Source organism: Bombyx mori, chromosome 24 (genome assembly GCF_030269925.1).
Source record: "Bombyx mori chromosome 24, ASM3026992v2".
Taxonomy (NCBI): Eukaryota; Metazoa; Arthropoda; class Insecta; order Lepidoptera; family Bombycidae; genus Bombyx; species Bombyx mori.
Window position 1 is genome coordinate 10498208 of NC_085130.1, and position 17490 is coordinate 10515697.

Below are 17490 nucleotides of genomic sequence, written 5' to 3' on the forward strand. Positions count from 1 at the left end.
CCGAAAAGCATTATTGCTTCACGGCATAAGTAGGCGGGGTGGCCGTACCTACCCTTGCGGACGCACAAGAGGTCCTACCACCAGTAAACACACCCGTCCACAGAAAAAAGTGATTGTATATATGATACTCACGGCTACTTTATACGGTCTCCTGCCTCCAGTATTGAGTTTCGCGGCAATAAATGGCGGTATCACTCCTAAGGTGTCCCCAACGCTGATGACCTGAAGCGACGGAGAGCCGACATCCTCTTCGCCGCTGATAATATAGTTGTTGGTCAGGAGATACAACGGATCCGGGTTGGATACTTGATTGACTATGAACGGCACGTAGTAAGAACTGAAAAATTCATAAGAGCGCGAATTTAGGAGTTGCAAAGAATTTATCTCGATCCAAGCCAACTTACTAGTGCCACCCAATGCTGAGTGTAGGTCTCTTCAAATGCCCTCCTAAAAGTCCGCACATGAAGGTTATTGGCCTTAAAACGACACCGTTGGCCGTTAGGGGTTGGCGAATCCACTTATTTCAAGGATAATTAAGCTCTTCGGCCTTGTGGTAGCTATATCTGCATTCTTTGCAGAGGTATTTATATTTCCAATTGTTTGTCTTGTATGTATGTCTGATTGTGATGAATCAGATGTTTTTGGAGATCTAGAGGTCGTTTCTGTCATAGTGTCGTCAACGAACGTCAGGTGACGTGCGGGTAGTTTTAAGTAACTAATGTATTTTGTACTCAGTTAGTCTCTTATTATCTCTATCTCTTATCTTATTCATATTATTATCTTATTCGATAAGGCGTATTTTGTACAACCTCCGATACTCTAATATCCATCGAATTACCAAAACCGCTGATCATATTTGATACTCGACAGCAACCGACCACGTGATTTGCAGATTTTACTCACATGGAAGAAGCGAAAAATCCATTGCATACATTGTCCTATAAAACATGATAATAATGCCTCGGGCATATATTATATCTGTATCAGGATGTCTACAGGCCTTTACACAGCAGAGGTATTCCCCAACAATGGTATTTCAAAATGAAGAGCAGACAATAATTGGCGAAGCTGAATTAACATAAGTTCTGGGTGGATTCTGGCCTCCTTTGTCTGGAAACCTAAAGAACTCTTCAAAGAAGACCTTCAAATAGTCCTTCGAAGGATAACTCACGCGACCCTGTAGTCAGTGAACGATTTGCTGGTCATCAGGTTCTTAACGGTCGTATACCAGAACCTCTTCAATTGATTGTTGTTGCACGTGCTTATGTAGTTGTGAACGAATATAAAGTCGTTCTCTCTGATCTGCTGTGACGTCAGGAACATGTGCAGCGACGCTATCCTCAGTTGAATGTGCTCCGATTGATTGGTCAGTATCGATAGAGTCGATTCCAGGACCTAAAATACAATGGATGTAATGACCAGACATTTTTTTTCCTACCTATGCTGATAGCCTTGAGAGGCTATTTCAGCTTCACCCTAACATGTAGTTGAGCTCTCGGGACTCAAACCGGAGTGTTGCTACCACTGGCCGTAGCAAGAGCAGTGCTTCGCAGAAACTACCACCGGATCGAAAACGCGACCCACTGAGAAACCCTGAGAGCCCTTAGTCTCCGGTATCATAGGGAATCCTAATTTAGGGCCGGATCTTGCTTACAATATGTCGAATTAATTTGTGAGATTTTGGATCTTGTCAATTTATAAAATCCTTGACACCACCTGCTAGTTTGGTGTATACGTCCGCACAATAACGGATGCATGGATGACACAATTCTCGCCGCGAGCCTAATAAGTAAATGCAATATTAAATCCAGACCAAACATAGATAAAACTTTCTTTGTTCATTGGAAAACTATTTTATTGTAAGAATCAAAGACTGCTGAATACAAAAGGGTGTTATCAGTTATTAAGAAATTAACGAAAATAACCTTAAATGCCTCCTCGTGCTTAGGGTCGATTGCCACGGCTGCCCACAGCCTCTCGTGTCTGTCCCTTCCACTATCAGCATAAATGATCCGCAGGTAGCCTTCGGCTGAATAGCCTATGTTGCACAGACCCTGGAGCCACACCATCCTGTCCAGGTATTGAGGGCAATCTGTGGGTGATATATTTTTATTTTTCTTTTCCTACCTAAGCTGAGAGCCTTGAAAGGCTATATCAGCGTAACCTTAACTAGTAGGTGAGCTCACGGGGCTCAAACCTGACGACATTGCTAACACGAACCCTGGCAAACCCGTGCTACGCAGAATCTACCACTGGATCGGAAACGCGACCCCCTGAGAAGATCCGCCGAGAAACTCAGTGGGCTGTGTCTGAGGGTTCATTTACTCGTCGAGCCCTTCGTCGCAAGCAATGGGTTCGACGAGAACGATGACCGGTGCTTGAGGTACCTAAAAGCAAGTCGTCGTGGCCTAACGGATAAGACGTCCGGTGCATTCGTGTTGAGCGATGCACCGATGTTCGAATCCCGCAGGCGGGTACCAATTTTTCTAATGAAATACGTACTCAACAAATGTTCACGATTGATTTCCACGGTGAAGGAATAACATCGTGTAATAAAAATCAAACCCGCAAAATTATAATTTGCGTAATTACTGGTGGTAGGACCTCTTGTGAGTCCGCACGGGTAGGTACCATCACCCTGCCTATTTCTGCCGTGAAGCAGTAATGCGTTTCGGTTTGAAGGGTGGGGCAGCCGTTGTAACTATAATTGAGACCTCAGAACTTATATCTCAAGGTGGGTGGCGCATTTACGTTGTAGATGTCTATGGGCTCCAGAAACCACTTAACATCAGGTGGGCTGTGAGCTCGTCCACTCATCTAAGCATTTAAAAAAAAAAAAGTTAGGGGATCGGGAGGATCTGAAATGACGTGTTTGGGGCGACGTCGACTACTTTCCATTCTGTCCGCAGGATCGGGAATGTAGTTACCAGCGGCCACGATGAGAGGATTCTCGTGTCGTGCCGCTTTATCGAAGTGGGGGTGATATGAAGATGAATTGTCCCACCATTAAATAGGTCGGTGGTATTTATCAGTGCAGATTCACATTACTACCACCAGTAAAAACTCGTTTGTAACCGCAAAACGCTGGTCTACAACACAGAAAGAACGGTGCTGCCCATGATCCAGTGTTACTTTAGCCATTTTACGACTCATAAAGGAAGATATGGAATTTTGCAATTTTAAACTAACAGTACTTATTTTAACTGACTAAGCTCTATGCCATATGTGTTTCTTAGTTTTCGGAGAGTACTGAGTGGCAGGTAGCGGCCTGACTCTGCCGATGTCTGAGTCTGCGATGCTTACTCATCAACAGGTTTTTTATTGCCCTTGTAGGCTGACGAGCATACTGCGACTGATAGTGAATGGTTAGCGTCGCCCATGGACGTTAGCAATGCCAGGAGCAAAGCCAAGCTGCTGCCTACCGTTGCGTACTCTCCACAAGCCTCGTTTGAAGACGGACATGTCATAGCGCTCGGGAAACACCGTGGAGGGGAGCTCATTCCAAAGCCGGATAGAACGTGGCAAAACAGATCTTTGGAAGGGCACTGTGGATGAATGCAATAGGTAGTATGGATGAATTTTAGTACAACTACTCTGGATCGGATGATTCAAGGACAATAAGAAAAAAAAATTGTTCCTGCTGAACTTGAATTATATTGTGGTATCTATCACAGGGTACCCATCGGTAGCATAGTAATAACTCACCACTGTACATTCTGAAATATTTCACGACTACATTGTCAATGTAGTCCTGTTTGATAAGTGAAAATTCAATTGTCTTATGCAGCAAGCTGGCGAAACTCAAGATCCCGGCGTGGCGTATTTCCGCCCTAAAATCCGGGCCTAGCTTGGTAAAGGCCTCCAGCTCTTCGAGCAAACTCTGGTCGAAGGTGGCTACGTTGAATGGAAGCTTTCTGATGAGGGAGAGCAAAGCTGCATCTTCTATCTTATCCTAGAATTAACAAAAATTTCGATGTGGGTCGGATCGCACACAACTTTGAAGGAGCTTTTGGGTTGACGCTTCATGACTTTTTGGGTAAGACGCTTATTAAGACACAGCGCCTGAGCACCAGAGTTCCTTTCAATCTTATTCTACAATGTTTTTATAGGTCTACTAGCTGACCCGGCAGACTTCGTAGTGCCTCAATACATAAATACTTTTATTTAATTCCGAGCATTTTCATATTTATCTATCTTTTAAGCCTCCTCGGGACTTCCACAACTAATTCCAGACCAAAATTAGCTAAATCGGTCCAGCCGTTCTCGAGTTTTAGCGAGACTAACGATCGGCCATACATTTTTATATATGCAGAAGATAGGCCGCTTTAGGGTGCATGCTACCCCAGAGTTGTTACAATATGTTACTGAGATGATATACCACAATCCCTCTGAAAAACGCCACGGAACTGGACGTTCGAACTACCAATACAACCTCATCTCCCAAGGCGACACGTCCCACCCCAATTACCCAAGATAGGAGCTAATTAAGTTAAGCAAGAAGTGAAGCGAGTCTGGTAGGACGATGAAGAAATGAGACCGGTATGGAAATTCTTTATTGTTGTTATTCGAGATCGGAGATATTATAGTTAATCATATATGATATTCAGACCTCAAAAGAAAGTTCTCGATTTATAAGTTGCATTTCAAAGATAATTCTTCTAATAGCTTAATCCGCTTACCTTCTCTTCGATCACCAGGTACTTGATGAACCTAGCGCAGGCCTCGCTCCTGGCATGAGGGAGCGCCTCCAGGAAGATATTCCTGGATGTCTCCATGTCGTAACTGGTGCCTAGGACCAGGTCTTCGAACAGTTTAATGATGGTCGTGTAGTTCAGCTGGGCTATAGTGCTGTAGTTTCGTAAATTATGATCACAATATCAGTGAGAATGTATTGCCTTCAAAGGATTAATAGGAACCATAATAGGTACCATAGTTTATCGGCTGTTCAATGCTGAGGACTTTCTTCAAACCCTAGACATGGTACTTAGGAAACACCCTGGAGGAATGTTCAGCCAGGTGGCACGTGGCCTAAACGATCTCTGGAAGCGATGCGGAGGAGTGGCGACCAAAACAATGCGAGGGAGTGACGAGCAACCCAGGAATTTATATTTACTGATGTTAGAACGTCTTGTGAATATGTCTACCACACGGTTAGGTACCACCGCCCGTCCTGTTTCGGCCGTGAAGCAGTAATGCGTTTCTGTTTGAAAAGCGGAGCAGCCGTTGTACTGTAAACACTGTAAGATCTTAGACCTTATGTCTCAAAGCAGGTGGCTACAATTACGTTGTATATGTCTATGGGCTCCTGTAACCGCTTGGTACCAGGGCCACAAGTCGTTCACCCTACATCCTTACCACCTACGTCCTACACCAGTAAGCTGTATAGTAATGAAGCCGATCTGTACTTTAATGATGGTATGGCGTCTCGTGAGCTCACACGGGTAGGTACCACCATCTTACCCACTTTATTCGATATTTAGAAACTTAGCAAACACGTCTCAAAGTGGGTGGCGGTTTACATTGAGATATCTAAGAGCTCCGAAGACCAGTTACCACTAAGTGGTTAACAGTGTGTAATCGTTAATTAGCAATAAAAGAACAAAGAGCCAAATCACCCTTGGATGAAGGCTTAAACAACTCACTTCAACAACTCGATAAAGTCCAAATTGTGTATCAATGACGGGTCCCTGACTATATTATCTGCGTCAATGCCTCTTGCTATTTTCAGGAGTAGCTGAAACGAAAAAACAAGTTATCACAAGAGAAGCAAATTAAGCTGCTTTATTCGAAGTCATTATGGCCTAAAGCAGCCTTTCCCAAAGTGGGCCATAACGCCCCTTTGTGGGCGTTGCAGGCCTAATGGGGGGCGTTAATAGACCCAGAAAAAAATGGGGGTGTTGTGTAAAGGGAGGCGATTTGTAATTTCGTCTAGAAGGACTCTTAGACACCGACTGAGCTCTCGCTATAGTCGTTTTTAAGTAGGTGAAAAAATGGGGGTGTTAAAAAATTATTTATTCTCAAAATGGGCAGTAGAGAAAATAAGTTTGGGAACCAATGGCCTAAGGGATAAGGCGCCCGATGCATATTTGTATCGAGTGACGCGTATGTGCCGGTGTTCGAATCCCGCAGGCGGGTACCGATTTTTCTACTGAAATACGTACTTCACACGTTCACGAATGACTTCCATGGTGAAGGAATAATATCGTGTAATGGACATCATCATACACGACAAAATAATGAGCATAATCAGTGACAGTAGGGTGTCTTGTGACCCTGCTCGGGTAGTTACCATCATCTTGTCTCTTTATGTGACGCATTACTGTGAAACAGTAATGCGTTTCGGTTTGAAAGCTGACGCAGTTCTTACACTAGAAAAGCTGAAACTTGGAACTCATATCTCAAAGAAAATAATCAAGAAACTCCTTCACCATTAGCACAATTATAAATAAAATTGGTTTTTCCCGTAAATCTCGCCATTTGGACTGAATCGCACATTAAAATCTATTTTACCTATTTATTTATTTATGTACATACAAAAAAGAAGACATAGTACAGAGCAATAGGAAAATTATGTACAAAGACACTGCTTATTTCTTTAAGAAATCTCTTCCAGCATACCTGCGAGAGGATTATGAGAATAATAATTAAAAGTGATGAGTGTGTGTAGAACAGCTAAAATAACAAATACAACAAAAATAACAAATAAAATATAAATGACAAATCTGCTGGTTTCCGTGAAACGTATTCTACTGCCTTTTTAAGACAACACTCGGAGAAGCAGCGGATGTAGCAGACACTAAAAGCTGCCTAAGAGGACTGATATTTATTAAGCAGTGACTGCGCGCGCGGTGGTAACACAGCAAGAGTACCACAAATCAGAACAAAGACCTGAAGAAACCAAAATCTTCTGGAGGACCACAGCGTAAAACTGCTCGTGAATTCACCAAGCTTTTCCTTTTTTTTTTTATTGCCCTTGTAGACAGACGAGCATACGGCCCACCTGATGGTGAGTGGTTACCGTCGCCCATGGACTTCAGCAATGCCAGGGGCAGAGCCAAGCCGCTGCCTACCGCTCAACCCGCTGTATATGATCGTTACTGCGGCTCTTCTCAGTCTGGTTTGAAGCCTGGATTCTCCAACGCGAGATCAGCAGCTAGGCCTACGCCAAAAATGAACGTACCTCTTGAGTGTGATTCTTCAGGAAACTCTGCGTGACGTTTCTGATTCCGTTGGTCGGATCGCAAAAATCTGTGGCCACATAAGTGACGGTATATTCGGTTAGGTTCAATTTCTCCACTGATTTCCCCGGTATATCGTTGTCGTAGTTGATCGATAGCCTGAAAGTGGACAAAGAGTTTTCGGTTGTACGAGATCGCAGACAGACAATTATCTTCCGTACGCTACGTACTTGGCACGTATTAGCGAAAGATTTTCGCCCGTCAAATTTCGTAAGTTTTTTTTTTTTATGATTGAAGGATTACTGGTGGCCCGAAGGCCTTTCCAGTTTCACCACGACAGGTGGCCGAGCAAACTTCAGCCAGGAGGGGTGGGATTTGCTAACAATTACCCGAGGGCCTCCGAAGGAGACTTAACAACTCAAGAGCAATTGCTTCGCGAATGAATCTAATACCGGATCGGAATCGCGACCCGCTGAGAATATCCGGCGAGAAACTCAGCGCGCTGATGCACAGGTTAGGTTGCACGTCGACCTCTTTGTCGAGTTCGACGAGTACGGTTACCGGGGTCCCTAAGCCTGCTCCTAGTGTTAGAGCTGAAGACGTCTAATGCAAAGGTTATTGGATCTGGTGGATCCATAAGGACGTGCATTTCGTAAGTTTGATCGAGTGCTGATGGTTGAGGGGTATATTGTGACCACCACGGATACACCGCGCCTTTAGAATTGAAGTGGGTTAACTAAAAAAAAATCTCAACACTTCAGTCCACCATGCTATCCACACAGCCTAGGATAGGCAAGAGTAGCGCAGGATAATCCAGGAACAACTTATTAGAAGAGGCCACGACCCTCAGCATTGAGGACATTTTAACAAAATGACTTTTATACTTTGAACGACTTATAAACATGTACCACCTATTCTATCAGTTTATAAAATTATTATTTTTTAATCTAAATTAAATTTAATTTTTAATCTATAAAAGGACAAAGTACACGTATCGTCTCTTTTAAATTAAACGCATACTTTAAACTTTAAGGTATGCGCTTTAAAGGCTTCGTCAACTTTAAGCCTTAAGGCTTCGTCAAACAGAACGCGTACTTAGCGCGCGTCAGAACGCTAAACTGACGGCGAGCTATGACGCCGAGATGTGTTGTACTACTGTGGTAACGTACTGTAAAAAGTATATTACCATAGTAGTATAACACATCTCGGCGTCATAGCGCGCCATCAGTTTAACGCTCTGACGCGCGCTAAGTACCTACGCGTTCTGTTTGACGAAGCCTTAAGGCTTAAAGTATTCAATTCGAAGCTGAAAAACTACAATTCTTCAATTACATTTCTGACGTTTACCAAAAAGCGTGACGTTTAGATTAATCCGCTTCAATTCTAAAGGTGCAACATATCATATAGTCTTTTAGTAGGGGAGCCCACGATCCTAAATGGGGATTTACTCGAACATCATAGAGACCTATTGGGTTTCAAAGCTTAGATGATCATAAGAAAAAAATGTCATGTAATGTATATACCTTTTCATAGGTGGGGGAAGCGACTATAGATTTTCAAAAATGTAAAAAAAACTGTTGCATGGACATAATCGAGCGCGTCAGATATTGATAGCATAAAATGTCTTACGTATTTTTAATAATGTATGTATGTTAATCTGATCATTTGCATGATGGGGGTGGTCGTAGGTAAGGGTTGAAAATGCAAAAAAAAATAATTAATCCAGCGCGTCAGATTTTCTTAGGGGTCTTAAGTTAAACTTAAGTAAAGCTCTCATGCAGTAATCTGACGATTTTGATGTTACGCAAACTCGCGGTCATTATTATAATATGAAAAAAAATCGCCATTTTTAAATACTCAATCGCGTCAGATTAAGATATGTATGGTTCATCTTTATGTCCTAGACGTGCTGTCTCATAATCCCCGCTTGGGCTCCCCTACTATTTCTTCGTATTTGTGCTGTGAAAGAGCACGCGATTGCGTTCCGATTTGAACAGTGGGGCAGATGTTGTACAGCTGAATCTTTGAGCCTCATAGCGAATGGCACTGCGATGTCTTCTACATCGACCGACGTAACGATAGACGGTCGATCCACGCGGAAAAATTAAGGATACTCACTCAGAGTTTACGGCCAGAATGTGGTCGTGCGTCCTAAATTCATATGACCCTTGCAGGTCCAAGCTGAGTAGTCCTTTACGGTCATCGACCACATACAGCCTCTCCGCTGTGTTGATTGTGTCCACCTGTTGACCAGACCATATATATAAGCTTTAGATTCCACTTTGCATTCCACACATAGAACATTTCCGTACAATGAGAAAGTCAATCGCAGCTTTGGAGAGCGGGCCTTTGAAATGTTTTTTAATAAAATTTTTTAATACGCTTTTATTAGCTTCAGACGTATGTATGTTTGTAACGGAATCTTTGAACATGATTTTGAACATGTTCCCTTCAAAACGTCGGATTAACTCGAAAATTTGTATGCTTATTAAGGATCGATGACAATTCAATATTAGAAATTAAAACAAAGAAGAACAAATTTAAATTCAACAATTCAACTAAAAAAGTAGTTAAATGATAGTTTAAAAAAACCAACAAAATACGCTTTTATAGAAAATTCAACTATTGTAAAAAAGCGTGAGGAGCTTTTCAGGATATTATCAAAATAACCCTTCTACTCATATCTGTTCGTAAAATATTTATTACTACTGACACCCCACGCTTCTTTTACAATAAAATAATTTTTTCTTAGACTATATTTAATTCAAATTTATTAAAATTTATTTTCTATTTTTTAATTGGATTTTCTAAAAAAGCGTATTTTGTTAGTTTTTTAAACTATTATTTATTTTTTTATTGCTTAGGTGGGTGGATGAACTCACGGCCCACCTGGTGTTAATTAGTTACCGGAGCCCATAGATATCTACAACGTAAATGCCGCCACCCACCTTGAGACACGAGTTCTTAGGTCTCCGTTTTTAGAATACAACGTCTGCCTTGCCCTTCAAACCGAATTACTTCTTCACGGCAGAAATAGGCAGGGTGGTGGTACCTACCCGTGCGGACATATCTTATGGTTGATGGCGGCATTTACGTTGTAAATGTCTATGGGCTCCAGTAACCACTTAACACCAGATTGGTTGGAATCTCATCCACCCATCTAAGCAATAAATAAATAAAATGTACCAATCATGTCCTCATTATGTACCCTAACCAGATTAAAATACAGCTGTCAATATCATATTGATAGTTCTATATGACACTAGTGGCCCGCCCCGGCTTCGCTTGGGAAGTAGCGCAGGCAATGTAACGAATTTTAGGTAATTTTTTTACACATTGGGTTACATTATTAGAGTTTCAGTAAGGATCCCCAATTTTTTTGAAAATATAATAAATATAGCCCATGTCACCCGGGGATACCGTAGCTTTCCAACAGTGGAAGAATTTTTTAAATCGGTTCAGTAGTTTCGGAGCCTATTCAGTACAAACAAACAAACAAATCTTTCCTCTTTATAATATTATAGTATAGAGTATAGATTAACACAACTCATAGATGAAACTCTGCGTGGATACTATAACATACTCACGCTGGGTTTTCCCGAGTAGTCACCAGACAGGGACGACCAGGACCTGGAGCTCTTGGTCGTTGGGAGCCGATAGCTGGTGAACTTCTGGATTTTGTTTCCTTTTGGCGTGTATATCATCATGCAGACGCTGTCAAGGCAAGGCTGAAGAAATCAATTATTTATTTCTTGTTTGGTGTAACAAGCAATTTCGTTAACTTCAGAGGGGTATTCTGGCTTCACTTTGACTTATAAGTGAATTCACTGTGCTCAGCCTAAAAGACTTTTCTAACACTGACCCTGGCAAGAGCAGTACTTCCCTAAATGTACCACCGGACTGACCGGAATCGCGACCCATTAAAACTTATCTAAGGATTCCATGTGCTTAGCACTGATTTATAACACATTTGAACGACCTCACAGCGCACCTAGAGTTTTTTAGTTACGGAAGCACATAGAAACCACCTTTAGACACGAGGTACAAATAATATCAGAATGTTTAGCTCGGTCTCTAGCCACTTCGATAAAGCGGCACGACACGAGAATCCTTTTATCGTGGCCGCCGGGAACTACACAGCCGATCCTGCAGACCAAATGGTAAACAGTCGACGTCGCCCAAAACACGTCATTTCGGATCCTCCCGATCCACTAACGGTGCTTTTAGGTACCTCAAGCACCGGTCATCGTTCTCGTCGAACCCGTCGCTTGCGACGAAGGGCTCGGCGAGTAAATCAAATAATGATATTATATAATATTAATTATATAATATTAATTAGGGTAAAACCTGGATAGATGCCGCAGCGGGATAGATGCCTCATGTTCTAAAAACCTAACTTCCCGCACTCATAACAAAAAATTTATTGAAGAAGTAGGAACCACAGTCACCATATACCTTATGTACCATTTGAGAATCGCGTGGTGACGAAGTGTTTTCCTCGTGCATGTAATTTTTTCCGCGCGGAATTTCACGAACACGTCAAAGATTTAAAGGTTAATATTTAGCGTGGTATAACTTTATAATTAGTGTAAAATTCCATTATATTTTTACTACGTGAATATATAGGTTCATTGAGTCTGCATCTAGGTGTAAATAAATGCTATTATGTTTATAATTTATTTCCAAAAAATTTGGGTATCTATCCTTATCAAAAAGGATAGTTGCCCTGATTTTTTGGGGTATAGGTGCCTTTAGGGGCATCTATCCCTCTATACTCTGCCATTTCAGAATATAGCTGAAATATGGCACGAAAACATAAAACACAAATAAATGATTTACAGTTCAAGCAGCGAATATGAAGACAATCCACTTAACTATAAAATGAAAGGAAATAAAACAATAGATTTGCCCCTAAAGAAATCTAAGGGATAAACCTAAAACGCATGTAAATATATCTGCATTGAATGTTTTGAAAACTATAAAAATACGAAGTCGCAATCCGACTGGATTCAATGTTTAATGTTTCAGAACTAGCTACATGAAACGTGTTTTTCAGAAATGATGTAGAAGATGTGGAAAATTGAAAGCACTATCCAGTTAAACTTCAATTTGACAAAATAATAAAGATATCTGTATTGTGTTAATTTAATTAAAAAAATATGATTTTGCAATGTACACATTGACACTTAATGTGAATATTTTATAAACAATTAAGAATTTATATTTTTGTTAAATAAATATTTGTAAAATTTAATTTAATAAAAAAATAGGATAATGCATGTTGAAACTAAAAAAATTGTAGTTTAGCTTACGCTTACTTAACGCTTTAAAAATTTAATTATGATCATTTGTGTGATATGAGAATTATCTTTTAATTATAAACATTGAAAGACTTAAAAAATACAAAATATTTTTTATTATTATGACCCATGTTTCTTGGAGACAATTGCTCTGTTAGGAATAGAACTTCTTAATATTTGGATTGGTTTTTTCGTTTACACGGTATAAAGGGCATCTATCCTGCACTGCAGGCATCTATCCTACTCAGTATTTTCTTGGTGGGGCAACTATCCATACAGGTAGGCATCTATCCTCCAAAAAAAAGTTCTACGAAAAACGAGTTTCTGCAAAATCTGTATTTGATAGGTTTAAAAAAATGTATACTAATTAAACATAAAGGATTGAGCTAACTACATTAATGGAAATTATTCGTATAAAATTAATATTTTCAAAATTACATGACTATTTCAAAAAGTGGGGCATCTATCTCGGCTTTACCCTATATAATATTAATTATATAATATTAATTATATAATATTAATTATATAATAATATATATAATATTAATTATATAATAATAATTCAAAATGTCTAATAATGAAATCGTCTTCACCTCATCCCTGTAATACGTTCCTTTGCCCTTTTTCAATTGAAAATTTACGGAAAGTGCTCTCTTCAAGTTTGTACACCATACAGGCTCTTGTCCAACAGAGATTGTCTTAATCAAGCCTCCTTCCTAGAAGAAAAAGAGAAATATCACAAGACTAACGAGGACTTTTTTGTAACAGTGTAGTATAGGACTAGAGGCTAGATGTAGGTCGGATCTGTGTCTGTTTGTGTACGAGAAGAGCTCGGGATCAGTACAGAGCTGCAGAGGACTATGTCTGTAGTAGTGTAATATTAATATACCAACCATATAATCCAAATCCCATGGCTCTTTTATGTAGCTGTCTTCTGTAATTATATTGTTGTAACCGGAAACTGATTTCTGTGAAGAATAACAAATACCAATTGTTAGTGTTGTTTTATCGCGATCTATCTGAAGTTACTTGTGGTATTGATTATGAATTACTGGTGGTAGGACGTCTGGTAAGTCCCCAATTAATAAGCAACTATTCCTGCCGTGAACCAGTAATGCATTTCGCTTTGAAGGGTGAGGCAGCCGTTGTACTCTATAAATTGAGACCTTAGAACTCAACACTATCTGTTCATAAAATATTTATAACTACTGATACCCAGTAATAACTATACCAGATGAATGATGAGCTTATTTACACATCTAAGCAAAAGTAAATTTTTATAAATTTCAATTAAAAATAGTGTAAGAAAAAATGATTTTATCGTAAAAAGAGCGTGGGCTGCATGGTATCAGTAGTTATAAACATTTTATGAACAGATATGAGTAGAAGGGTTAACTTGATAATATCCTGAAAAGCAGCCCACGCTTTTTTTACAATAAAATATTTTTTTCTTACACTACTTTTAATTTAAATTTATTAAAATTTATTTTCTAATTTTCAGTTGGATTTTCTATAAAAGCGTATTTTTTTTCGAAGGCGCCAACCACCGCTTAAGCCATATATATAATTTCGCTAAGCCGTGCCTACCTTCAGATCGCTCAGCTGAAGCCTTAATCTGGTGAAGTTATCGAAAGCCCTAACGTAAAGCTTTCCTTCTAAGGTCCAGTAGGAGCCGCTGCGTTTCGGTGCCAGGGTGGTGCTCGAGACATTCGCTTTAATGAAATATATATACTGCCTGTTGGGTTCCGGGAATAGGAGCTGGACACTGGCGTGCGCTGATGCGACCGTCGCTGCAAGAAAACATCAGGAATATTGAAGCTTGCGTTTGTAGAGGCCGCCAGGGAAAAGTCCGCGAGGAAAATCGGTCATGACTGGTGACGAGGACATTTTCGGCGCTCACTGTGCGGTACCGTTGGTCTCTAGAACCAGAGTGGTGGAGCTCGTGGGGGTTTGGTCGGTAGTCGGTTTTGCGGGAAGAGTCTTGCGCAGCACCTCGCGCGTCTTTCTCAAGGCGTAGTCTCCCGGCCTGAATTGGAACTGGTGGTAGGACCTCTTGTGAGTCCGCACGGGCAAGTACTACCGCCCTGCCTGTTTCTGCCGTGAAGCAGTAATGCGTTTCGGTTTGAATGGTGGGGCAGCCGTTGTATCTATACTTGAGATCTTAGAACTTATATCTCAAGGTGGGTGGCGCATTTACGTTGTATATGTCTATGGGATCCGGCAACCACTTAAGACCAGGTGGGCTGTAAGCTCGTCCACCAATGTATGCAATAAAAAAATTATAAAATTAAAGCATTGAACTTTTATTTCTCTTAATCACTATTACAGTGCGCTTAGTGCGAGTTAACTTTTACGCTATCGAGAACCTTAAAAAGCTCGCACTAAGCACACTGATCTAAGAATTCGTTAAAGGTTATAAGCAGTTAACCCTGACTCTCATACTAGCCCCTGATATTATGTACAATTATATACTATACAAGAATTGCTCGTTTAAAGATATGGGATAATGTTTTTTATGGCACAGCATCACTTGCTGACCAGATCAGTATATAATCTGAATCTCGGAAACGGCTCCAACGATTTTCATAAAATTTAGTATACAGGGGATTTCGGATACAATGTTGTTTTATTCGTGTTTTCAATAATCAACTTTATCGATAATCAACTTAAACATAAACTTTTTTCTTTGTATTGAAAGAAAATAACAAATAATATAATATAATATCAATACGTAATTCGTATTTAAATATAATTTCTAAAAAACACAATTTATCAATCCTCTAGTGATATATAAACATAATACCTATATGTGTTGGAAACCCAACAAAATGGTATAAAACCTTTTTTATTGTTGTCGTTGTGGTTTTTGACATTACATTTGAATTTTAGAATGTCTTAGTTTTGTCATTCTCTTTATTTTTTACGTATAAAATTTGTATATTTTTAAAATTTTATAAATCGCGTACAATAGCACGGATGAAAAAAAAGAGAATGACAAAAACTTAAGACATTCCAAAATTCAAATTTAAACGTAATGTCAAAAACCACAACCACAACAATAAAAAAGGTTTTATACCAATTTTGTTGGGTTTCCAACAATATGTTTGGTTTGAACTAGCAAGCTATACTAAAACAATTTACCACTAATATTGGTGACAAAATTAAATAAAGATTACTCACTCACCAGTCAATATTAGCGCGAGTTTTATAAACATTTTTCGTGCTGCGGTTTTTTTATATACAAATGATATACAAATAGTGTGTCAATTTCACCTCATCCCTCTTTGAAGACGAATCTGAAACATGCATATTTATCTATATCTCTATAAATAAAAATGAGTTGCTATTCGTTAGTCTCGCTAAAACTCGAGAACGGCTGGACCGATTTTGCTAATTTTGGTCTTGAATTATTCGTGGAAGTCCAGTGAAGGTTTAAAAGGTGAATAAATATGAAAATGCACGGAATTATATAAAAACAAACAATTTTGTTTTTCCTTTGATGTGTCCCCCGTCGGGCGGATTCCTTTTGTTTGTTTTAAGTTTATTTTATACAAAAGTTTAGGTCTTTTCTCAATTCGACTGTTTTTTTTAAATATTTTTTACTTCATTACTTTTGACTGGGTGAATCGATTTTGATGATTCTTTTTTTATTAGAAAGCTGACCCTTCCCGTGTGGTCCCAATTTAGTTTAGTTCTGATAATGGTATCCATGAGAAAACCATATAAGTCTTAAATTTGCATTAAGTACGTGCGAGACAAATAGATGAATAACTCAATAACTCAATATCACGCCAACCGATTTCGATGATTATTGTTTTTAGTGTATATTAATTTGTTTTGGAATATCTTTTTTTTTTCTATTTGAAGTTAGTTTTTGTTGAATCATGTCTATTTACAATAATAATACACGTATTTACGTATTATTACTAACATAATTTAAGCTAACTTACTTATAAAAATAAAATTTGTTATTTAATGTAATATTATATGCATTTAAGATTGTGAAACTAGAAATAAAAAGGCTTATATTATCATTATTAAATAAAAATAAAACTTCAAATAATGTGGAATATCTTGAATATTGATGATTGCGTCCGCTTGCATGTATAATGTATTTGAAAAGAAAAAAAACAAAAACTAACCTAACCTAAGCAAATAAAACTGAATCTTTACGATATTTTTCAATTGCCGCATCCCTGAAATTTAGCAGTAGCAACAATTTATAATAACACACTTATTACTAACTAGCGACCCGCCCTCGCTTCGCTTCGGAAACATTAAAACACACAAGAAACCAAAAAAAAAAAATAAAAAAAAAAAAAAAGTAGCCTATGTTCATCAGGGACAATGTCGGCTTCTAATGGAAAAATAATTTTTCAAATCGGTCCAGTAGTTTCGGAGCCTATTCGAAACAAACAAACAAACAAATCTTTCCTCTTTATAATATTAGTATAGATTCTATTTTTTCCAAATTATAAACTTTAAATGGCTCCTGTTGCAAGAATGTCGCCTAAACAAAAAAGCTTTTCAACTCTCTATAATATAATTAAAAAACAAATTTTACAATTCTAAACACACGGTTTAATTTCTTCTTTTTAATACTTTATTTCCGATGTAATCGGATACTTTAAGATTTACGTCGTCGCTAAAGATACGAATTAATATTGTGAATGTAAAAACCCAATATCAAACTGTAAATGAAAAAAGAATCTATGTGATAAATCTTCATTTCGCGACGATGGGTATAGATGACGTCGTATGAACCTATGATGTTTCTAGAAAGGGCGTCGTTGTCAAAGGTCTACGTCGGCGGTTCTTCAACCAGGAGAACACTAATGGAAACTCGAAACTCAGAAAACTCAAAACTCACCCTCAATCACCGTCTCCAGCAAGCAAACTCAAACAATTTACCCGTTAATGATCTCTCAATAGAACCCAAACGAAATTTCGAAGCACTTTCACTGGCTTTAGTATTAGTTAATACATTAATTTATTTATATAAGTTATTTATT

At 39.0% G+C, this 17490-nt stretch overlaps 1 protein-coding gene across 1 annotated transcript in view; it reads right to left on the reverse strand.

The window, feature by feature from the left end:
- The window catches only part of LOC101744175 (uncharacterized), a 31614-nt gene extending 14125 nt beyond the window's left edge, over positions 1-17489 (reverse strand). The window contains exons 1-14 of the mRNA XM_004926278.5: positions 17349-17489; positions 15663-15774; positions 14066-14268; positions 13372-13446; positions 13072-13194; positions 10766-10906; positions 9297-9421; positions 7181-7337; positions 5643-5734; positions 4680-4848; positions 3706-3952; positions 1926-2092; positions 1172-1395; positions 133-337 (exon numbers count right to left, since the gene is read on the reverse strand). Coding sequence (XP_004926335.2) covers positions 133-337; positions 1172-1395; positions 1926-2092; positions 3706-3952; positions 4680-4848; positions 5643-5734; positions 7181-7337; positions 9297-9421; positions 10766-10906; positions 13072-13194; positions 13372-13446; positions 14066-14268; positions 15663-15693 — 1959 coding nt within the window. The 5' untranslated portion in view covers positions 15694-15774; positions 17349-17489. The remainder of the gene's footprint in view (positions 1-132; positions 338-1171; positions 1396-1925; positions 2093-3705; positions 3953-4679; positions 4849-5642; positions 5735-7180; positions 7338-9296; positions 9422-10765; positions 10907-13071; positions 13195-13371; positions 13447-14065; positions 14269-15662; positions 15775-17348) is intronic.
- Position 17490: the final 1 nt, after the last annotated feature.